The 24,946-nt window shown below is 41.2% G+C and overlaps 1 protein-coding gene across 3 annotated transcripts in view; it reads right to left on the reverse strand.

Moving 5' to 3' along the window:
- Positions 1 to 5: 5 nt before the first annotated feature.
- Positions 6 to 24,946, reverse strand: part of MED14 (mediator complex subunit 14) — a 62,335-nt gene continuing 37,394 nt past the window's right edge. For 2 of the 3 annotated variants that reach the window (XM_036304433.1, XM_036304435.1), the window contains 15 exons: positions 23,448 to 23,608; positions 23,213 to 23,359; positions 21,894 to 21,985; positions 20,584 to 20,736; positions 20,042 to 20,311; positions 18,205 to 18,345; positions 16,269 to 16,380; positions 13,135 to 13,266; positions 11,246 to 11,428; positions 9,834 to 10,069; positions 7,491 to 7,670; positions 7,292 to 7,399; positions 5,548 to 5,673; positions 4,781 to 4,973; positions 6 to 2,142 (listed from right to left, as the gene is read on the reverse strand). In XM_036304433.1, coding sequence (XP_036160326.1) covers positions 2,069 to 2,142; positions 4,781 to 4,973; positions 5,548 to 5,673; positions 7,292 to 7,399; positions 7,491 to 7,670; positions 9,834 to 10,069; positions 11,246 to 11,428; positions 13,135 to 13,266; positions 16,269 to 16,380; positions 18,205 to 18,345; positions 20,042 to 20,311; positions 20,584 to 20,736; positions 21,894 to 21,985; positions 23,213 to 23,359; positions 23,448 to 23,608 — 2,308 coding nt within the window. In that variant the 3' untranslated portion in view covers positions 6 to 2,068. The remainder of the gene's footprint in view (positions 2,143 to 4,780; positions 4,974 to 5,547; positions 5,674 to 7,291; positions 7,400 to 7,490; positions 7,671 to 9,833; positions 10,070 to 11,245; positions 11,429 to 13,134; positions 13,267 to 16,268; positions 16,381 to 18,204; positions 18,346 to 20,041; positions 20,312 to 20,583; positions 20,737 to 21,893; positions 21,986 to 23,212; positions 23,360 to 23,447; positions 23,609 to 24,946) is intronic. The other variant, XM_036304434.1, reaches the window with a different exon arrangement.

A 24,946-nucleotide genomic window follows, 5' to 3' on the forward strand; every position in this document is an offset into this window, starting at 1 on the left:
CATGGTTTGTGATGAATCCTAAAATTCAAATACTAGTGTTTTCAAGCTTTAATAAAGTATATTCCAATTCCAAGTACCAAGTATGATATCAAAATTCAAATTCACCGATGTACTCTTAAATAAGCATCGAAATACAAGTTTTGTTCACTGAGTCCTATTTTCCTTTTGATTTGCACAATGCATTCAGAGATGAGTTATAATTAGGAAAAAAGTGTCTACTGAATGCATCATGTTTAAAATGCAATTAACAGTTCAAAACCAATCATACTTAAAAGGGCAAACACCTAAAAAGTTAACTTGAGTCATAAAATTATCTGAGGCAGTATTATCCTGTAGATAAAAATACATTTGTTGTATATACATGTAGGTTTCTACATGAAAGAAAGGATTCCGCTCCAAACAGAAAAGGACTGGCCCTTGATAAAGACATGTTAGACTGACAAACAGATGTGATGACCACCGCAAGGAGAACTGGAAATGGAAGGATAAAAGGTAAGTTAAAGGAAGGGTAAAAGTTTAGTCACCTGCTCCTGAATAGTGGCAGAGTTGGGCAAGAAGCAGGAGATGAAGGCAGAGTAAGACATAGAAGAAAGGCAAAGAAGGCCTCAACGCTGACCAGAAAGGAATACAGACAGAATCAAGCCGAGTTGAGGACAGATATGCTATAGCTGCAGTGAGATGCTTGAAATTAGAATTTGGTAGTTGACAGTTACAGAAGCGCAATTGAGTCATCTAAAATGGAATTAGACAAAGCATCTGCAATTTCGTGGAGAACCAACATTACAGTGACAAGATAACTCAGCATGATGTCATTCATAAAACTTCCCCAAACAGCATCAAGTCACCAGAAGACCTTTGCTTCCGACGACATTCTTTCAAGCTTATCAAAGTCCCTGACTGACTGGGAGAGATAACGCAGTGCCCCCAAAGGAAACTGCTGAGATGTGATCTTAGGTTCTTCAAAGTGAGGAGACTGGACCAGGTTTCTTCCAAGCAAAACATTTTATCGTTTTGTAGACAATGAATCAAACTGGATTGTTTAGAATAACCCCAACTTTGGTGGGGAAATTAAGCAAGATAAGGAACCCCCGCAGAAATTTTATGCAAAGGCAGAGCATTCAAATTCTGTCTCCTAATTAATGCTGTGTGCAGAAGTCTCCTGTAAAAGAAAGTTGCCTAACAGAAAAGTTACCACATCCTCAACAGACCAGAATATTGCCATATGTGAGAGCCTTGATTAATATGGAGTACTCACTGCCTCTTCTCAAAGACTGGGTTCTTGCTTTTACCAAAATCCTAAACTGAAAGACAGTCAAGGGGCTAAGTGTTCACCACCAGTCAATGTAGGAATGCTTGAAGAAAATAAACTTGAAACAAAGAAGTAGATGTTTTTGGTCACATTTTAGACACGTATTATTAGAAATTTGTTACTGGCCCCACCAGGTTAAAGATGAAGGGAGGCCCTGCGAAGTCTATAGAGCTGATATATACACACAAGTGAGTGTCACTGTTTTTGTTTTTTTAAACCTCTAGTTTTATTAAATATTGCTTCTTTGGGATGTTTTTTTTTTTTTATAACAACTCCCAGAACATATTCATGTAAGGATTCAAGTGGTCATATTAAAATACAGCTTCATATAAAGTTTATCACAGTTTTACAGTATTCAAAACAACAGACCTGCCTTATAAAAACAAAACAAAAACCAAAAAAAGGACTATTACACCCAAAACATAGAAAAACAATTAAATAAACAAGTTTGGCATTTCCGTAATTTTATAGTATAAAACAGAATATTAAATCTAAGATTGGCAAGCGAGACACTGATGTATTTACCTACTTTGAAACGTGTCCCATTTAAACACACTTTACAAGTTCACTATACAAAAGATTGATGGTTTGATGAATGAAGTGCACCCTGAAAATTTTTGCGAATATTTAGCTCAAAGTAAAAAAAAAAAAAAAAAAAAAAAAAAGTCCTTTTCCTTTTTTAAACTGAAGGCTGAATTCAGACTTTTTTTTGTTGTTTTGTCTCATTTGTCAGCCTTCCTGGTTTAAAAACAATAGTGTCTATGGACGCCCACCAGGGGGCAGTGTAAGATTAGCCATTAAATCACGAACAGCTGCAAATATTGTGCATTCACCTGCAACAGAGAAAAATGGTCATTAGCTATTCGCAATACAGGAAAGATGATGTCAACACACCGGTGGGGTAGGGGCAGTTAAATCTAAAATTAGCAAGAACTTTAAGGATCCAAATAAAAGAGTAAATTTTAACTGCACAGGTTACAGGGGATACTCAACACTTTGGTGTTGAGTATCAGATAATGATTTCATTTGGGTTTTGTTTTTTCTTATGAGGAAATGTTGGGCAAGCCCCATCTAGGTTTGAATTTAAGAAGATGCCTAGAGTTTATAGAAACACTGGATACAGAGCACTGGGTAAACCTTTGAAGTTGGACTTCAAGGCTACTGACAACTGGCTTATCTTATGTATTTTGAATGTAATGAAAAGATCTACAGGCCGGCCTGCATGGCTCAGTGGTTGAGCGTTGACCTATGAACCAGGAGGTCAGGGTTCAATTCACGGTCAGGGCACATGCCCCGGTTGTGGGCTTGGTCCCAATGCGGGGTGTGCAGGAGGCAGCGGATCAATGACTCTCTCTCATCACTGATGTTTCTAGCTCTCTCTTCTCCCTTCCTCTCTGAAATCAATAAAAATATATATTCTTTAAAAAGGTCAGGTAAAATATCTATGAAAGCACTGTCCAATAGAACTTTCTGTGAAGATGAAAATATTCTATATGCGTGCGCACTGTGGCTACCAAGCACTTGTAATGTAGTTAGGGTGACTGAGGAACGGAATTTTAAATTAAATTAAAATTACATTAAAATTAAAAAGCCACATGCAGTCAGTGACAGTTACATTGGACAGTACAGTTCTATGACATCTATTGGAGTTTTCTCCCAAATTTGAAGGAAATGATCAACTTCTTGAGTTCAGCATTAAAATCAATTAATACAAAAATAAAGTGGTTTTTCTTAAAAGCACTTCCACCTCCAAGGGGAGGAAGTGATGGGTTTGGCAGGCGGGGAGGGAGGCTGAATGTGGCCCACCAACAATCCCAAAGCAGGATATGTTTGGGGGAGGCTAACGATTCATCCTCTCAGTGTCCCCTTTGCTTGAAGAAACCAAACACCCTGCCTCTTCCTTCCTGTAAATATTACAAATATTTCAATATAATAAACCAAGACCAGCTGTTAATATTATAAACCAGCACAGCCTAACACTACAGTGGCTGAAATGAGAACTGAAGACAACTGAGTAATGGTCTTCCAGCAGAGGGCAGAGCACAGCGACCCTGTGCAAGTCACTGCACCCTTCTCATCTACCACTGGAAAATGAAGGTACAGAAAGAAAATGAAATGCAAAGGTATAACCTGTCTAAGGTAGACATAAAAGAAAAACAATTTCAAAATATCCCAGCCATTTATTAATTCAAAGAAGTTACATCTTTTTCTAAAAACACATTTTCATTATTGACAGGTAGAAACACTTGCTTGATCGCAATAGGATCAAAACATTCTTTCCTTTCAATTTTAAATTCCACAAGACATACTGATAGTTAACTGCTTATGAGAGAATGGTGTTTATTATCAGAGTTCTACTGGATTACTACTTTGAAAATTCTGTTAGCTTTAAACTCTGATTCTTAAGGACCTATTCTTTAGCTGAAAGAGGAAAGAAGTCAAAGGATGAAAGCAGAAAATTATAAGAAGTGGAAGAAGTATTACAACAAAAGAAGCATACCCTTCTCTACTGCCCAGTGCATTTTTTATAAACTATACTTGAGTGAGAACTTGCCCTTGTATACAATATGGGGAAACAAACAGCTAAAAATAAATAATTTCTCCCGTGACTCCTATTACTAGTAAAATTTTCACACTGCGGTACATAAAAATGTTTCAGAGAACGACTTTCCCTCATTTAAAAACATAATTCTGTTATCATGCTATTCTCAACAGAAAGATGGCAGACTTCCTTAAGATTGGAAATAAGCAAAACGGAAGAAAGTTCTCTTTGCTGAGCTTTGTTTTGCAACCCAGGATTTGGCACTGCCAGGAGTGGTGTGTTAAGCGTAGGCTACAACAGTATTGACCGGACCTTGTTTCTCTTGTCAGAACATTCTGGTTTCCTTGACGGTGCTCACCGTGAGAGCTTCATTGTGCACTTGGTGAAAAGGTTCACTTGCACCCGCCTGAACTTATATAAGGAGCCCAAAAAGCAGTGATGCCATTTGTATCAGCTTTTATTCTTCACAAAACATTGAGAAGATACAGAACTTTGAATGGTATTATTCTCTTCATGACTGAACCATGAAATATGAGAAACCAACATGCAGTTCAACTTGGTGATGTACAGAGTGGCGGGTATCGATGGGAGGGCAGGAATTCACATTCACGGAAAATTCTATCATCCTAACCTAGGGCATTGTGGCAATGTGTGCCATAAATACAAGCTTCTGGCATTAGCAACTGGGTCAGTCCCAATAGTAGATCACTAACGAAAATGAAGTCCAGGCAGCAGAGACATGGACAAAAACAAAGAACCAGTGAGAACAGAAGAAAGCGACAGGCAGACATTGAGAGGCCACAGCGACCGGAGCACTAGTGCTAGGACTGGGCTGAGGCGGGAAAGGAGGAGGCAGCGGGGAGAAGGGGAAATCTCTCAAAAGAACTTACAACACACACGCAATAAAAGATCATCCACTGGTCATGTACCTTGTCGCGGTGGGTTCATCTCTGCGAACCTCTTCAGAATGTTGCTGACCATCATGGGAGCAGCAACAGAAGAGTTCTGCTGCCTGGGAATGTCTGCCTGCTGGGTTGTACCTGAAGCCATGTCATAAATGATGGGAACTATTATACTAACAGGTTCTTGGGGAGGGACCGATGTCTTCTGAGTTAGTTGAAGCTGTAGACACAAAACACATACAAAGAGAATGAAAACACAGTGAGAAACGAAAACATTTGACGAAAATTTATCAAAGGCACTATCATTTACTGTCAGATTCAGATACGTGAAGCAAAGAAAATGAAATGATTAACATGCAACTGTCCCACAGTGACCTAGTTCAATAACTTTCTGTTATTACTCAAGGAACCAGGGTCACATGAAGTCTAAGCTGACGAGGAATCTGGACCTATATTTGGCAGCGACAGATCATTTCTGCACTTATCCACAAGCTGCTGCACTATCCTCACGTGGCTCTTTCTTCCGAACAGCGGTTCTCAACCTTCCTAATGCCGCGACCCTTTAATACAGTTCCTCATGTTGTGGTGACGCCCAACCATAAAATTATTTTCGTTGCTACTTCATAACTGTAATGTTGCTACTGTTATGAATCGTCATGTGGATATCTGATATGCAGGATGTATTTAGGCGACCCCTGTGAAAGGGTCGTTCGACCGCCAAAGGGGTCGCGACCCACAGGTTGAGAACCGCTGCTTCCGAAGCTGCGTGCACACATATGCTGGGTGGTACTTACAAAAAAGAGCATTTTGGATTTCAGCACCACAGCAGGAGTCCCAGGAGGTGCAATCGGCGGGGCGCTGGGAGGGATCGTCAGGCAAAACTGAACGTTCCACTTTAGCTGTGTTGCCTGGTCAGGAAACTGTTTTGAAAAAAAAATCAAAAATCAAGATAAAGTCCTATGAACATTAGGAGTCTGAAAAGTTGAGGCAAAATTTTATTTTATACTCATCAACAAAACAAAGTTGATAACCTGCATGTTTTCAAAAAATAGATCTACATAAAGGTCCTAATTGAAAAGGCCACTATGGATTCATGTGATATGTTCCTCTCCTCCTCATTCACTTCACCAATTCCTGTGGATTCTGCTTCCTCAGGGCCTCTGACCCCTGTTCCCTTCTCTCTATCCTCACTGATGCCAGCCCAGGGCTTTGTTACTCCTCCCGTGGTCCCCTAATGGTCCCTTCCAGGGGCCGCTTCTCCCGTCCATCTTGATAGCACTGCCAAGTGTTCAGGAAGGTGGTTCTATTCTAGCTCACAAATGTTCAGTGACAGGCAATGACACATGTTGTCCCCCACCCCCTCCAAGAATCAACAGCTGGCATTCAAGGCCCTTAACTAGTGTCAACCTAGACTTCCCAGTCTCAGTTCCAATTCCTTCCCTAAAACAAACTAGTCAAACTGTGTTAATAACTTTCAATTATATCCACGGATGCTTTTGTAACCACAGAAATATTTACTCCTTTAAAAACTCAGATGGCTATCTTGTTGGCATAAATAATGTCTCCTACAGCCTATCAGAGCAGAAGCCATGCTGTCCCAATATTAAAATATCAACTGAAAAAAGAAGCGAGGTATTTGGAATTTCCCAAAGCAATACTAGAAACGTTAAAATGAAAGGACTATGGTAAGGTTGGAAAAATATAATCAGCTGCCACCTGGATATAATTGTATTAATTGTATATACATTGATATAATTGTATAGTTTCATAGAAAGGAAGAATTTAAAATCTCCCAGAGGACCCTAACCGGTTTGGCTCAGTGGATAGAGCGTCGGCCTGCGGACTGAAGGGTCCCAGGTTCGATTCCGGTCAAGGGCATGTACCTGGGTTGCGGGCACATCCCCAGTGGGGGGTGTGCAGGAGGCAGCTGATCGATGTTTCTCTCTCATCGATGTTTCTGACTCTCTATCCCTCTCCCTTCCTCTCTGTGAAAAATCAATAAAAAACATTTTAAAAAATAATAATAATCTTTAAAAAAAAAATCTCCCAGAGGAGACAGTTTTGATAAATGGTATTAAGGCAATTAGGGGCATCTGAAGAAGTTGGATCCATGCCTCACACATGACACGAAGACATATTTAAAATGGATCCAAAATAAGTAATTTACAAAATGAGTCCATACAGTATTAGAAGAAACCATGGGAGGGTTATTTCATTATCTAGGAGTAGGAACAGAGTATTAAATATATTTGCTTTTATAAGAGATAAGCCACTGGTAACTCGGGTTGCCTGTGGGAAGGAGGTGTATGTAAATGGCTGGATGAAAAATTTCCCACTGAATCACCTTGTTCTAAATTCTGAAGATGCAAGAGGACTGTGTTGCCTATTCAAAACATATAAAATTTAAGTGAGAAATTAAGAATATAAGAGAAAATTAGAAGTGCCTAAATGGGTAAAAACCAATAAACGCTGATCCCACCAAATGCAACCTCCTCAAACAGAGCTCGCTATAAAAGTTGGTGTTTCTCTGTAACTTACCAGCTCCAATTTCATAATATGCACACAGTCCCTGAGGATGTGTGTAGGAGCTCCTAATAGCTTGGTGAAGGCTATTAATGTATTGGCTTTAAATGGCGGTCCGGCAACCTGTAGGGATAAATAAAGCAAGTTACTCTTCATTTGGCTTTGACTCTTGTTTCGTTGACTACACTAAAATGATGTATCAATAAACACATACTCTTGTTTCAAAGAATTTCTCTAAAACTTGAAGTTCGTCAGGCTTCCACTGTCCTGCGTTCTCAGGTGTCACTTTCAGCTGAAGTGTTTGGTTGGTTTTGGGACTAAGGGCTACTCTGCATTTCAGCGCATCCGTCTTAAACATGATCACCCCAGGTTCATTGGAATTTATCAGCTGTAGCTGCAAAACAAGGATGCATCAAATTAGCATGCAAGACAATATGTTAAAAAAAAAAAAAAAAAAAAAGACAGTATGTAAGACAAAGAAAAAATGAAATGTTGCCCAGGGAACTGTTTCAAAAGGAAGACAACTCAGCTGATACCTATTCCAAAACAGAGGTATCTAGGCACTGAGCACCGAAACTGCGGCCACCATTCCAGAGAGGCAATCAGACATTACACATCTCGATGGAAGAGCATTAACACCACCTATGAAATATTCTTGCAAAACAAGGACCAACTTGAGGCTGAATTCAGCAGTTAGATCCACAGGATTGATCCATATTATAGATCTATAGGGGTCAAAGAACATGTTAAATTATTCTAAAATGATGCAATCAGCAAAATCCAGACAGAAACTCTACAGGACAATGATATGGTTTCTTCAACAAATAAAGTATGTAAGAAGAAATGGAAGGGGAACCTATAGTTTGAAAGGGACTTAAAAAAGTAGTTTGGGGCCCAGCCAGTGTGACTCAGTTGGTTGAGCATTATCCCACGCACCAAGAAGTTGACGGTTTGATTCCTAGTCAGGGCACATGCCCATGTTGTGGGCTCAGCCCCCAGTAGGGGGTGTGCAGCTGATCGATGTTTTCCTCTCTCATTGATGTTTCTATCTCTCCCTCTCCCTTCCTCTCTCTCTGAAAAAAAATCCAAAAACATATTAAAACAAACAAACAAAACTAGTCTGGGTTCTGATTCAAACTGTGAAAAGAGTGATAACTTGGGAAAGAAATCTGGATACCAACCATATTTGATAATAAAGAAATTGTATTTGGATGAAATGATGTCTGGAATTTGCTATCAAACAATCTGGGGGGAACCAAAAGTGAAACAATATTGGTATGAGTTCACTGTTGAAGCTGGGTGATGAGGAAAGACAGGTTCATTATCCAATTGTCTCTACTTTTTACAAGCTTAACATTTTCCACAATAACAACAGAACTAGCACATTAGGGGGAAATAGATCCGGATTGGGGCCTTTTGCTAGCCCAGGGGTTAGTAAATATTTTAGGCTATTTGGTCTCTGTTACAACCACTCAGTGATGCCATGGTAGCTGAAAGCAGACGTAGACGGTATGTATTGAGTGGGAGTGGCTGTGTTCCAATGAAACTTTATTTGCAATAATAGGTGGTGGGCAGGACTTGCCTCCAGGGCCATAGTTTACTGACTGCTGCTCTAGACTAATATGTTGATTACACAAATGAGCACGAGTTTTAAAGAGCTGAACACTTACATGGCTTTTAAGAGGCAGAGGTGAGCCTAGATCCCAGGTCTGATAATTGCCATTTTAAATGCTAATTTAGTCAACTTATGTTAAAACCTGTATTTTTTTCAAATCTGAATATAAAGGCTGCAAAAGAGCATGGTGCCATCCCTTGAGTGGATATTTTCAACATTCACCATTCTGACGACCACCTCATTAACATATGTACATCAACAATAATAATTACAAGTAACTGATGGGTACTGAATACCAAGATATTATGCTATGAGCTTTTAATGAAATATCTCAAATTCCCACAACTGTTCTGAGTTAGGCAGATACCATCACCTACTATCACCAGAAAGGTGAAGAACTAGCCAAGCTCTTGCCAGCAGGTGGCCTGGCCTGGCCACAAACCCAGGCAGCTGGACTCTACAACAGGTGCTCTCAACTCTGACCCATCTCCTGCGGGCATCACCACAGGACAGGTTAGAAGGCCTTTTCGGTCAGGGTTTTAAATCAATTCAAATGCTTGTTTATTTGAAAAACAGCTTTCATCCCTGTGATCAGAAGTCATTTGATTTCAATGAAGACTCAGGTTCAAAGCCAGCCTGCCTGCCAAAGCATCCGAGGACAAGCGCTACTCACAGGCTGTTCTCTGCAAAGCCAGCTCCGGGGCACACATGTCCTATGGTACTGAGCAGACCTACCTCCAGGTCCATGTGAGCCACAGGAGGGCAAATGATAAAATGAAGGAAAATGTTAGAATGGAAAAGAAAACAGTGCAAAGCGTAACTCTAACAAGCTGGTTAAAGGAGGGGAGGGAATACCACTTTAGTTCCGATCCTATTCTGAGAGGAACTGGGCATCTGCCTTGGACACGCCCACTTATGACTTAGTTCACTAGGTGGCCATACCGTTTCCTGTTGGATAATTCTTTGAAGGTGTCTTCTCATGATGACCGAGCCAAGGAATCTTTCAAGCGGAGAACAAAGGTAACTACCAGCCAGGCCAGGCACGAGGCCTGGCGTCGGAGAGGGCAGCAGTAAAACGTTCAAGGCACTGTGAGTGAGGATGGTGGGTATGGAGGCTGCCCAGGAGCGCTGAGGTAGTTTGCGAGGTGGGGGCATATTTGTTGGCATCGTTTGAGAACCTTTTGGGAAGGAAAAAGTCATTTCACTTATAAAGACATATTATCTCATTGCTCCCTGCTTTGTTTTTGGTACAGATCTTCGCTAGTCTATAGCAACCTGTACTCTTTAATTACTCCTTGTAGTGCAGCAATCATATATAAGCTTCCTGTTAGCAAAAATGGCCACGGCTCTTCCTGTGGCCAGGTCCCTTGCAATGAGACTTTGCAGCAACCCCATCAAGAAGTGGAGTCTGTTGCTCTACCTGGATTCTGGGTTGGCTCTGTGACTTGCTGTGGCCATCAGGGTGCAGTGGAAGTGAGGCAGTGCTGGTTGCAAGCCCAGGCTTTCACTCACTCTCTTGGAGCTCCCTGTCCAGCCACCAGGTAAACAAGCCATGATCAATTATGAGACCATATGGAACAGAGAGAAGCCATGTCGCTGGGGTTACCTTAAATCAGCTAAGCCCAGCCAACCCAGGAGCTGACTATAGATGCATGAGCGAGCCCAGTAGAGCCTGAGAGAACTACCCAGCTGGCCTCAGCCCAAACTGCCACACTGCAGAACGGTGAGCAAATAGGACTGTTGTTTTAAGCCACTCAAAGTTGCGTAGCAAAAGCTAGCTACCATGCCCTAATCGGTTTGGCTCAGTGGATAGAGCTTCGGCCTGTGGACTGAAGGGTCCCAGGTTCGATTCCGGTCAAGGGCATGTACCTTGGTTGCGGGCACATCGTGTGTGTGTGTGTGTGTGTGTGCGCGCGCGCGCATGCACGGAGGCAGCTGATCTATGTTTCTAACTCTCTATCCCTCTCTGTAAAAAATCAATAAAATATATATTTTTTAAAAAAGCTAGCTAGCATATTTGTACAATTCTTCTCTTCTGTGTAAAATTGCATGACCTTGTCAGATGCCTTTAGGGATTTTTTAAGGTCTAGTATTGTAGCTAAGGTAGCAGTCATAACAGAGGCACTGGGGTCTCAACTCAAAAAACTTCTGGAAGAGACATTTCCCTTTCTTACATTATGTCTGACTTTGGCAATGAACTATTATTACCACCGATTTACTAAATGGACAAGTTAAAGTTAATTAAGTAACCCCATTCAACAAGTAGGTCACGATCTTCAAATGTGAGGATGGAATAAAGTAGGCCATTCACTGGTTACACTAAAAGCAGACACAAACATGTTGGTTACACTCACTTGTTCCAGCTCGAGGGGAATGAGAAGCGTCTGGAACTGGAGAGTGTAGTGATGGGTTGGCTGGGGACATCCCAGGTAACCGTGTTGCTGGTGAGGGGCCAGACACTTGAGGAGACCCTGGCCAGTTCCCTGCTCGTCCACTTGGTGACACCATCGTATACGGAGAACTGGGGTCCAGGGCTCCTGCAAGCAAGTAAACAAATGGTTTTCAAAGTCTGCATCTTAATAACTGAAAAGTATTCGACAACATTTAAATGGTCGCGCTTTACATGGTGATAATTTTATTTTCTCTTTCAGGATAGTATTTCACTGAAGCATGATGCTTCTTAACACGACACATCTGAATATTCTGTATAGTTCATGTACTTTTTAATGATATAAAAATTAGATAAAAAGACGGAGAAAGCCTAAAAATTTACCTTCACGCGAACTTCAAGATGTGGAATACATAACAATTTATATCACAGAACAATCTTCTATAGGTTTGAAAATATTAAGCAAAAAAATCTCAAAGCTCCGTTAAGAAAAGAAATCTTACATTTTTAAACTAACCCTGACAGATTATGTTTTCATTCTACTCAGAGGAGGTTGAGGAGAGGGAAATTTTCCATTTTCTTTATTTAGTAAAGGTGACATGGACTAAGAAATGAACCACAGAATAATGTTTTGAAAGCAGCAACTTCCTGAACAATTTGGTATTTCAATTCACCCTGCAGGGTTACACCACTCTGTAACCAAATGACAGACTGAAAAAAAAATACTTCTACCAAATATCAGAGAATAAATGGCCCTTACTTAGAAGTCTTACAAAGTGATAAAAACAAACAAACATAAGAACACAGGAAAAGGGTATAAGCTGGCACACACAAAATAAGCAGCACACATTAAGCAGTAAGGTACCATTTCTTAGCTATCTAAGTAACCAAGATTTTAAAAAATCCCAATACCCTGTGTTGGCAATGATGCAGGAAAACAGACATTCTAGTATGATACCAGAGGAAATTGGTAACAGGCTTTTGGGTGAGCAATCTGTAATATGTTTTAAAAGCTTCAGAATTCCTCAAACCCTTTGAGGCAGCAATTTCACTTCTAGGAACTTACCTAAGGAAATAATCACGCGAGCAGACACGACACCACTTTTACTTGTGAAAAAATGGAAACATTCTAAACATATCATAACAGGAGAGCAGTTAAATATGGTATGCCCAGGTAAGGGTAATGCTATGAAGCCATTTAGTATGACAATGTAGAGTTCTTACTGCCAGAAATGTTGCCGCAAATATTAATAGTAAAGAGTAAAAAATCTTCAGTGCCACACAGCTGTCAAATCTGAGGAATGTAGTCATGATATATTTAAGTGAAAGAAGGAACTGAACACCACGTGCAATATGCTGTCTGCCATGTGTGTAAAAGCTGTATTTGCTTGTTTATGCATAAAACATCTCTGCGAGAACAAGAAGAAATGAACGACACTGGCTACTTCTTCTATTCTTTATCGATTTGAACCAATCTGAAATAGGACTTCTGAGTTAAAGAGTGAAAAAAGTTGTCTCAACATAACATAAAGAGTAGGGCCCCAATTTTAGTGGTGGTGGTGGGGGTATGTTTGAGGCGGGAGATAAGAAGATGGGTAGAGAGCAAGCAAGAGACTCAAACAGGTAGACAAGCAGGGGTGTGTGACTGGAAGAGCGAGGGAGAGGGAAAGGGAGAGAGTCCAAAGCAGACAAAACTGGTAGGTCTCTGCGTGGTGTGGCTAGGAAAAATTTATTTTCTTTTGCTATTCCCCCAATAAACAAATACTAATTTTGCAAAAAGAAAATAACTTATGTAACAAAAACTACTTCCACGGCAAACTCTTGTGCTACGGCAGCTTCCATGTACGGACTCACCATGTGGACTAGCAAAGCTGGCCCCTGGTCCTATAGAGAGTCCATGCGAGGATGGGGGAGGAGTTGGAACAAATGACGCTGGTGACGGGGCTCTCAAAGCCCCACTGGGGGAGCTGGCAGCATGCAGATTTCCTAATAAACGAAAATAATTATAGATGATCTTGCAGGACACATATTATGTCCTGTCCAAGGACCCCAAGTTAAGACTCTACAGACTAAAGTAATAGGTAGTAAAGCTCCCGTAAGTAGTGCAAAGGAAAACTAGAACTTTCATTATTGAAAAAAAGAGAGATCAATTCCATGAGGCCCAAATTCCAGCTCTTATATTGGCTAATTAAAAAAAAAAAAAAAAAGAATCCAGTGTACACTTTATTCATCCATTCACTCATTCAACTAGGCCCGAATGTCAATTTCATGCCTAGCATTGTGCGTAGTACGCACCGGGGATTAGCAAGTTAACGAGATATAAAAATTCCTATTGTCATAAAACTTATATTCAGTAGAATGTGAAAGACTACAATTACATGTCAGGTAGTGAGTGATAAGTGCTGTGGAGAAAAACAGGGTGAGGTAAGGGGGCGATATTGAGCAGTGGTGGAGGTGGGTGCTGTTCTTTAGGTAAAGCAATCAGAGAAGACCTCGTGAGCTGAGAAACAAACTGAAGGAAGAGGCACGAGGGTATACGGGGCTTAAGGTATTCCAGGCAAACATCTAGTGCAAAGGATGTAAAGGATCACAGTTATAAATAACAGGGAAGAGGCCAGTGTGGCTGGAACAGTGTGAGCAAGGGGGGTGGGAGGGTGAGGTGAGGGGAGGGGATATGAAGTCAGAGAGGCAGGGGATGGTCCTAAATCACACTGGGACTTATAGGCCACTCAAGGGACTTAGGGTTAACGCTGAATGAAATGGGAAACCACTGCAGTTTGCAGCTGAGGAGTCATGAACTGACTTCTGTTCCAGAAGGATCCCTCTAGCTCAGTGTTTCTCAACCTTCCTAATGCCGCGACCCTTTAACACAGTTTCTCATGTTGTGGTGACCCCCAACCATAGAATTATTTCCGTTGCTACTTCGTAACTGTAATTTTGCTACTATTATGAATCGTCATGTAAATATCTGATATGCAGGATGTATTTTCATTGTTACACATTGAACATAATTAAAGCATAGTGATTAATCACAAAAACAGTATGTAATTATATATGTGTGTTCCGATGGTCGCGACCCACAGGTTGAGAACCACTGCTAGCTGCTGTAGGGCAGGGCCAAGGCCAGCGCAACCAGTAAGTGTAATCATCCAGGTGAGAGATGGCTAATGACCTGGGCACCAGCAGAGGCCGAGATGGTGGGAAGTGGTTAGATTCTGGATAAATTCTAAAGATGGAGCTGGCACCATTCGGTGACTGGCTGAATGTGGGTGTGAGAGAAAGAGGGATCCAACCGGACTCTTTAACAGCTTTGGTCCAAGTAGCAGGAAGGAAGGCGTGCTCCTGCCATTCACTGAGATGGGGTGCTTGTGGCAGGAGCAATTTGGGGTGGGGAGGAGGGGTGGGTTGGTGAGTTTCAGATGTTGACTAGACAGCTAAATGGAAATGTTGAATAGACAGCTGGAAATACAGGACTTGAATTTGGGGGTGAGGCCTAGACAGGAGATATGAAAAAACGGGAGACATGAGCTTAAAGATGGTATTTAGCCACAGGACTCATTTTAACTTGGGGACTATGGCTACCAAAACTACAAATAAATGCAGCACTAACATACTTGCTACTTTACCGTAACTATTCTCAATATCAAGTTTCAAATTCTCTACCTCTATGTAAGAGAATTCCACATTTCCATGTCCTATAATACCCAGTGCAATGCCTTATATTCAACTTGATTCACCTTTGTTATTTTACTTATTTAGCTGTGTGACCTGGACAAGCGACCACAGGATAAAGTGCTGAGCACAGATTAAGTACTATACATACCTGTCTGCTATTACCTTTATTTCAAAATAATCATTTCTCCTACCGTCTATGCAAAACCAGTCTCAACTCTATCCTAGAAAAACACTCTCCTGCCCTAGCTGGTGTGGCTCCGTGGATAGAGCGCTGGCATGCAGACGGAAGGATCCCGGGTTCAATTCTGGTCAAGGGTATATGCCCGGGTTGTGGGCTCGATCCCCATTAAGGGGCGTACAGGAGGCAGCCAATCAATGATTCTCTCTCATCACTGATGTTTCTCTCTCTCCCTTCCTCTCTGAAATCAATAAAAAAATACATTTTTTTAAAAACACTCTCCTTGGGCTCTATGCCCTGTGTCTCCTGTTTTCCTCCTTGTTCTCTGGGCCGCTCCTTCTCGGGCTGAGCTCACCCACCCACTTGGGCGTCAGTGACCTTCAATGGCATGACAACAACTTCCAAGTCTTCATCTGTGGTCCAGGCATCTCTGATGAGCAGGCAGGCGATCATCTCCCCAAGAAAGCTGACACCTGTCTTCCTCGCTAGGCGATAAGCCCCCCGAGCAGGGCTGGTCCCTGGGTCGCGGGTCAATCCTCAGCACATGCAGCATTGGCACAGAGCAGGTGCTCCCGCGATACCAATGAACTGCAGGTCAACAGTCAAACTTGGGCATTCTCAAGTTGCCAGCAGAGCCATTTTGCTTGGCCAAGCAGGCTGTGCACTGCCTAGCTCTGAGGGGCGGGCACCATTCACATGCACCAGGGCTGGGCGAACCTTCTGTAAGGGCCGGCTGCCATGGTGGGAAAACAGCCTCGGACAATACGTAGATGGCGTGGCCGCATGCCAACGAAACTAACCACAAAACAGGTGGAGGGCAGGACCTGGCCCGCAGGCTTCAGTGTGCCGGCTTCTGACACAGATCATGTGATTAGATTAGCACTTCTTGGAGTTGTGCCATGAGTCTGGTTCTGGGTGATAACACCTCCATTTAATTCAAACCTTTTAAAGTGCTTTGAATCATGAACATGGATTTCACAACTCTGCCATCATGAATGAATGGCAGATACGTAGCCATAGACTAGAAAGGGAGTTCTCTCTGAAGTCCGAGGCTACATGCGCAGTGCTTCTATGTGTGCACGTGTGTGTGTATTTTCGATTTAAAGGTGACACAAGAAAATAAGTACTGTCTTACCTGGAGACTGTGTGTGCATCATAGAGGGAGATGGACTAACTGTGTTGTGATAAGATGTAGGAGGTGAAGTAAGAGGGTAAGCGCCCGATGATCCTGGCTGCTTGGGAAATGGCTGAAAAGAAGAAATTTAAATGTTTGTCAAACGGCCATACAACATAGCGTGAGTGTATGGCTTTCCCTAATAGACAGCTCCAGTAGTAACATTTCACACTTCATGAAAATGTACAAAATACACATCCATAACACAGGTTTTACAAAACCGCCTGACTTTTAAAAAGGCAGCATCCTCATTCCTGATCTTGCGATGCCACCGCTTACATTCCTCAAGATGGCTTTCGCTCATTTTATCTGTCATAGTTTAACGGGCAGCACATGAAAAATAATGCTTCTTTCCTTTGGTGGAGTTTTGGAGTCAATGATATATGGTAGTTCAACCTGACCTCTACTTACCTTTACCTTCATCGCCAGTAATGAAACAATGGAATCCTTTCTACTCTATATTTTTAAAAAATTGAGGTACAAATCACATATAGTAAAGTGCACAAATATTAAATGTACAGTTGGATGGATTTTTACAAACATAACTACCACATAGATGAAGATACTGAAGACATTACCACAGAGGTTCTCAACCTGTGGGTCGCGACCCCTTTGGCGGTCGAACGACCCTTTCACAGGGGTCGCCTAAGACCACCCTGCATATCAGATCTTTACATGACGATTCATCACAGTAGCAACATTACAGTTAGGAAGTAGCAACGAAAATAATTTTATGGCTGGGTCACAACATGAGGAACTGTATTAAAGGGCCAGAAGGTTGAGAGCCACTGGATTACCAGAACCCCAGAGCCCTTCCTTATACACCTTCAGTCTTTATCACCTCCCCACAGGTAAGCACTATTTTGACTTCTATTACTCAAGTTTGGTTTTGCATTTCATATAAATACTGAAAGTACTCATTATATACATGGTATCTGGCTTCTTTTGTTCAACTCTATGCCAGTGAAATGCATCATGTTGCTGCATGCAGCAATAATTTGCTTTCTCATTTCTGTAAAGTATTCCATTGTATAAATACACCCCAATTTATCTACCCACGCTACTGTTGCTAGATATTTGAGTTGTTTACAATATTTTGGATAAATAATGCTGCTATAAATGTTGTTTTTTGATGCATTTCTGTTGTACATATACCTAAGAGTAGAATCATTAAACCACATGCTGCATGATGTTCAGCTTAGGCCTCTGGAATACTGCTAAACCCCACTGCAAGCGAGCTGTACAGTTCACACAGCCTCCAGGAATGAGTTTCAGTTGCTCCGAATACCAAATGCTGGCAAGGATTGCCATTTTTCTTCGTAAAGCCACTATTGTGGCTATGGAGTATGACTGCACTACACTTCAGTTTGTATCTCTGTGATGCCAAATGGCATCCATTTGGACAACCTCTGTGGTGATGACATGGGTGATCACCTGACATCACTGTAAGTGCACAAGTCTGAGGTGAGCGCTGCTTCTGGTACTATTCACTTCCCATCACTGGGAGCCTCCTCCTTGTAACCTCCATGCCTATGTTTTCATATGGACTTCCTGGGCATCTGGGACCCACCAAGGATCTCCTTGTCTTTCAAGAAAGAAGCCCAGTCCTGGCCAGTATGGTTCCGTGGCTTGGGCTTCGTCCGGTGCACTGAAAGGTTGCCAGTTCGATTCCCAGTTAGGGCACATTGCCCAGGTTTCGGGCTCAATCCCCAGTAGAGAAGTGCAGGAGGCGGCTGATCAACTTTTCCCTCTCACATAGATGTTCTCTCTCTCCCCCCCTCTGCCTTCCTCTCTCTAAAAATAAATAAGAAATCTTAAAAGAAAGAAAGAAGCCCAGACACCTGTAGAACCTGTTAAATTAAATGTGATGCCGTGTGGAATTTCAGCTCCACATTACCTGTTGCTGAGGTGGTGGCTGGAGTTGGGAGATAAGAGAATCCATCATATCTCCTCCTATGGGAGAAGGGGGATTATCGTCCTCATTTACAGACCTTCTCCGAGCATCCTGATTGCTGTCAACAAACATATTCAGGAAGGTCTATGGATATAAACAGGTAAAATTTACATTATTTTACCTAACTTTAGCCTGGTATTTTTAAATTATTTATAATATTTTAACAGGAATAAACATACCGTGTCTATCTCTGAAATATAAATTTAACACATGATCACTAGCACTAGGACAACCTGAAGGACATATTGATAATTTTGAAGGGGGGATATTGACGAAAACTGTTAAGCACCATAACAAAATCAACATCAAGGTTTCAGAAAATTGTATCAACTAAGAAGTACAGTGCAAGCAGAGTCGAACAAGAATTACACCCTGGTACTTCTTAACAAGAGGCCAAAATATTTCCTTATTAATTCCTGAAGCAAAAATGGGGGAGGGAGAGGATCAAAACTTGTATGTTGGAAAATTTCCTACTTAGTGAGAGTTTTTACTTTTTAAGCTAGAAAATATGAGAGGAAAACTGAATAAAGAAACTAAACCATCTTTTCTCTTTTTTATCTAATGACTTAATCTTGAACCATCAAGAATGGGACAGCCTTGTTTATAAGATATGTAATCAAAGGCTACCAGAGTTTGTGTCAAGCATAGCTTTTCGTTCTTGTAATACTCTTCATCTTCCCAGTCTTTAAAAATATAGGTCATAAGAGTATCAGAATCACTCAAAAGCATTTAAAAGTACACAGTCTAATTTCCAATTAAAGATGACGTTTCACAACACATTTCATCTTCTCCCAAGAATCCATATGAAGCGCTTATAAACATTTTTTAAAGCAGTAAGTCACAACGAAAAAAGAATGGGAAAAGAAAAAAATAGCAATAAACTCTGGAGGCTGCCGAGCAGATGGCTGAGTGGTAACCAACAACGTGAGGGAGCTGTATCCTAAGCAAGCAGTGGGGGAAGCCAAGAAACGAAGCTATTTCCATCTAGATCCTCAACACATGTAGGAACTGGCAGCGCCAGATACCTCTGCAAATAAGGATGAAGGTGAAAAATTATCCAATCAAAATTGGTCTCTAGCCATATTGTAAGAAGAGGAGGAAAGGAAGAAGGTGTTTGTGAGCAGCAGCCTGGAACGAGGAAGGAGCACACAGAAAGCATTAAAAAAGAATTTAACCCTCATCTTTCACTCTGACAATCAGATAATGCCCTCAACTAGCAGTCAACGAACAGCACTGTAAGCACCTATTTAGAGATAAGATATAAATACCAAGAGAATCAACTCTGTAAGTTGAAAACAAGGCAGGAGAATGGCAAGAGAGGATTGCAGGGGACTCATTTTCAAAACAAGTCATTCGGAATTATCTGACTCTACGTTATAAGCAACTGAGCTATTATACCAGAATCTCCAAGGATTCAGGCCCAGGACCCTACATTTTAAAAAAGCACCATAGTTCTATTGGCATATCAAACCTACTCAATAATCAGTGATGAAGACTACTTTTAAAGTTATAAATAGCAAACAGGAATCTCTTCAGTGGCTTCCACCTTGCCCAGCACAGTAGGGACACAAAGGGAAAGACATTTTCTCACCTCATACATAGGCACAACCCTTTAGAACTTCTAGCTCCTTCAGTCAAGTGGCAGAGATAATGCATTAACATGGCTGCTTATTAAATTTAGACAGGAATTTGTTGCTTTGCCCCATTATTTCCCCCCCTCGAAGGAATTGTTTGAGATCATGTTTATGTTTATTCATGCTGTACCACTGAAGTCTGTTACCTTTAGTCCTGGTGCAGGATAAAATCCTTCAACTAACTTGCTATTATCAAAAAGACTATAGGCACCGTCCCGTATGGCCACCACGCCTCGGCTCCGGCAGTATATATCAATGCAGTACATGTTCCTAAAGGCCAGTCTGATGTGGGTGGACGACTGCGGCAGGATGGAGAAGCACTGGTAGGCCGTGTTGGTTCTCTGGGTCAAGCCCAACATCGGCACAGTGGGGAGTTTGTTGATGGCATTTAACGGAGCCTGAGTATCAAACAGTACCTACAAGGAGCAAACACAGTGAGAGCAGCCAGCTTCTGTACCATGCTAAAACCTCAGAATTTTCAATGTAGAAGCATCATAAATGAGACAACATCCTTCTGATACATTCCACAAAACTTCCCCTTGAAGCGAATGCAAACTAGATCGCTCTGTCCACTTTGAATCAAAGACAATTCTCCAAGAAAAGTGCAAGATATGAAAGACACAGATACCCACCCTCATCACTAATACTAATCGAATCTTATTTTTAAAGAGAAAATAAACTTAATTACCTGTAGTAACTGAACCACATTTGGTGTTTTGTTGAACATTTCTTGAAGCTGATGGAGAATGGTATTGTGACAGTTACTGCAACCTGAGTTTGGACCAACAGTTCCCAAAGAAATGTGGAATTTCTGATGTATCGAATTCCATTGGATACTAATCTAAAGCAAAGAGAATACATATTTCAGACACTGAGAGAGTAAAAGATTCAAGTATTTGAAAAAATGTTTAAACAGTAAGGCAAAATTCCAAAGATCTAAATTAGATCTTTTCTGAAAGCAACTCCTAAGACTGGACTCTTTAAATTCTAGGCGTGCTGTTACTAAGGACCAGCGCATTCACTGAGCAGGTGTGTTAGATATCCCACTTCTAAATAAAACGAAGAGAGGGCGCTGAAGAAAACACTTTGATTAAATTTTATTTAAAAATTACCAATGGTGTTTCTAATGTTCACTTTTCTCTTGAGCTGAAGGAGAGTCACACTCTAGGTGCACACGGTCATAGAGAGAAAGGAAGCCACCCCCAACACAGATGCCTTCGTTAACAGATTGTTAAACACTCAAGTAATTTCTGATATTACTTGATTTGGAGAGTGCAGAAAGAAGCCAGCTGGCTGAATTTTCATATTGAATTTCTAGGGCTTTACATGTGAGGTAGAAAAAAACAACAAAAACCACAGCAAAAACTATGAATTATGGGGAATACCTTAAAAAGGTAAGATCAAACAATGTTCATTATCACATGACCAAAAATACAGACATACCATATTGTTCAAACTCATGTGTGAACTTCATCACAGTAATCACATTGCTAAGAAGATTTAAAATCAGTTAAAAACAAAATGCAAAAACTAAAAGTATATTGTCTAAAACTCAAGATTATATACCTATCAAAGAGGGTATAATTTTTGTTTTCAATTTTAAAGAGTTAAACATTATAGTACACTATATTTGTATCAACAAAGTATTTAAATTTTGCCGGAACCGGTTTGGCTCGGTGGATAGAGCGTCGGCTTGCGGACTGAAGGGTCCCAGGTTCGATTCCGGTCAAGGGCGTGTGCCTGGGTTGCGGGCACGTCCCCGGTGGGGGGTGTGCAGGAGGCAGCTGATCGATGTTTCTAACTCTCTCTCTCCCTTTCTCTCTGTAGAAAATCAATAAAATATTAAAAAAAAAAAAAAAAGTATTTAAATTTTACCATTTATCCCTAATTTTTACTTGAGCCTCCAATTATTTCAAGGCAGTTTTCATAATTTTTGAATTCTTGCTTTTTACAAGATTGATGAGAGGAACTTCAGTTTTAATTAATTCATACACTTACTGAGCTTCCTTTGGTGGTTCCATAACACAAGATAAGTTTTCGGTAATTATAAACACGAACTTCTGAGAAAATATTTAGATGAGCAGGTATGTCTAAATATAAAGGAAACAAAAAGGAGATTAAGATTACACATGCAAAATGAAAAATATATATTTGAAAAGGAGGATATTTTGACAATATTATATGCCTAGATCAAAAGATCTCTAAAACGTGTAATTTAGTAAAGAAAGAAAAAAAGAAAGCAACAGCATAAATAGAAAGTAGGCTTCCTTCCATTTCCATTCCTACACAAGGTGGCCTGGGCAGGGGTGGAGATATATTGAAGCAATAGCATAGTGGTCAGAGGCTTCAATTCCAGCTCTGCCATTTACTAGCTATGTGACCATCAACAAGTTTCTTAAGTCTCTGTGACTTGTTTTCTTCATTTATAAAATGAAGCATAACTTACCCATCTCATAAGGTGATTATGAGGAGTTAATACAAGCAAACTGTTTAGTACATTGTACAGCACATAGTAAACTCTCTAAGTATTAACTATTATTATAATCTATACTAATAAAAGGGTAATATGCTAATTAGACCAGATAGACCAGACGTCTTCTGGACAAAGCCACGGTGGCAGGGGCTGAGGCAGAGGTGGTTACGGGCGATCAGGTCGGCAGGGGAGAGTGGTTACGGGCGATCAGGCCAGCAGGGGAGAGTGGCTAGGGGCGATCAGGCTGGCAGGGGAGAGCAGTTAGGGGCGATCCAGCTGGCAGGGGAGCACTTAGGGGCATTAGGAAGGCAGGCAGGGGCTGTTAGGGGCGATCAGGCAGGCAGGCAGAGGGGTTAGGGGTGGTCGGTCAGACAGGCAGGCAGAGATGGTTAGGGACGATCAGGCTGGCATGCAGAGTGGTCAGGGACAATCAGGCAGGCAGGCAGGCAGGTGAGTGGTTAAGAGCCAGCAGTCCCAGATTGAGAGAGGGATGTCTGACTGCGGGATCGGGCCTAAACCAGCAGTCGGACATCCCCCGAGGCGTCTCGGATTGAAGAGGATGCAGGCTAGGCTGAGAGACACCCGTGCATGAATTTTGCGCACCAGGCCTCTAGTATTATTATAATATGGTATACCCATGTGTAAAAATTTCTGGAGACATAATTAACAGTGACTATCTCTGAGGGAAGGAAACTGAAGCCTAAGTTAAAAGGGAAACTCATTTCTCATTGGATATACTTTTCTTTTCTTCTTCTTCTTTTTTTAACACTAGTGCATGTTTTACTTCTTCAGTTAAAAAAGAGGGCGATGCTTTTCCCCCCAAAAGGAAGCTTATCACACGTACCTGGTAGAGAACGTGCAAATTCCAACACACACTCATATAATCGTGCAATGCTATTCCAGTCATTAAGGAACATTTCAACCACTTTCCTACCACCAACGGGTTCAGACAACAGGTTTTCATATGTTAGATAAACATGCCGGGATGGTCCTACCGGATTAAAAGAGAAAATTAACAGCAATCAGTATGAAAAAAAAGTCCAGAAATATACAAAGACAAAGTGTGTGAAGCATCTCACCTTGTTCCCTGGTAGAAGTGCCGTTAAGCGGACAATTTGCAAACACTAGCTCTGCCACCCACGTGCGGTTATTTCTACCTTGCAATCGGAAAGTGCAATCGAGGAGAGAGCGGTCCAGAGCCTTCTGGGTTTCCTCACTTACACCCTTACAGGGAGGAATTCTGGTGAGGAAAGACAGCATATGAAGTGTACTTCCCATCACAGAAAGACAAAAGCACAGTCTCCACAATGACAGGAGGGCATTTACATTAGAGCTTCAGTTCAAAGTCTCTACCAGGCACCTTCTGTAAAGGAAGGAGGCAACTCATAGCAATTCAAGGCAATTCATAGCATTTAACCCATTTCCATTCACTTCAACACAGGTTAGGACTCTCATTTTAACAAAGTGATGTTTGCTTTCATCCTTAATCTTGTTATTAGAAAAGACCACAATTCTTGAGAATGAAAAAAATCAAGGATATTGACTTTCTACAAAATCTATTTAGAACATCCTCAAGGAAAAACTAAGGCGAGCAAAATACTTGTAAAGCCACTTTTGAAGGCAGGATGATACAGTGGAAAGTACAGGGCGGCGGAATTGGGGACCTGCATTTGAATTCTGACTCAGCCGCATTTAAACCCTTGGATTTCAGTTCCCAACTATAAAATGGAGCTAAATAACTATCTCATGGTCAGTGATTTTAAAACTAATAAAGTGCTTATGGTGGCTGAGACACCAGGTATTCATAGATGTCAATCCCCTTTGCAGTAAAACAAATCTTCATCACTGATTGCCATGACAGAATTCCAGGTTCATTATCATCCCCTTTGCCTCCTCTACAGAGTAACATGCACTATGATGAGCTTTAAATGTATCAATTCATTTAGCATACATGTTATTACTCACATATATTACACATACAAGAGGAATGTATGAGTTTAGTTGTCTTACCACACCTACCTATCCATTTTCTCGCAATTTTATGACTCTCTTATTTGTCATAAAACACTGAGAGGTAATCCAGTTTAGCTGTTTTTTTCAGTAATGGGTGAAATAATGATAATATATTCTTTAACCCTACATTATCTTGTAACTCATAGAGAAGGTGGATCAATTCTCAGACTTGGTATGATTATCAATAACTAAGGGAAAAAAACCAACTATAACTGGAAACATGGAATCTTGGTTTAGGCCTCCTGTTCAGAATGGAACACCTAGAACGGGGTTTTTCAATGTTGGCAATACTGACATTTTGGGCTGGACTCCGTTGTGGAGGGCTGTCCAACGCAGCCCTGGTCTCTCCCTACCAGATGCCAGGAGCACCTCTAGCCCCTCTTTTAAGTTAATGATAACCGAAAATATCTCCAAACACTGCCAAACATCTAGAGGGCAAAAGTACCCTAGGGTTGAGAACCACTGACCCTACAATAAGCAACTTCAGAGAGCAAACAAGAGACAGGAATTGCATATGGTAAACAATAAACTCTGTAGGGGGAAAGAAATCTATACAGGTTGCATA

Source organism: Myotis myotis, unplaced genomic scaffold (genome assembly GCF_014108235.1).
Source record: "Myotis myotis isolate mMyoMyo1 unplaced genomic scaffold, mMyoMyo1.p scaffold_m19_p_4, whole genome shotgun sequence".
Lineage (NCBI taxonomy): Eukaryota > Metazoa > Chordata > Mammalia > Chiroptera > Vespertilionidae > Myotis > Myotis myotis.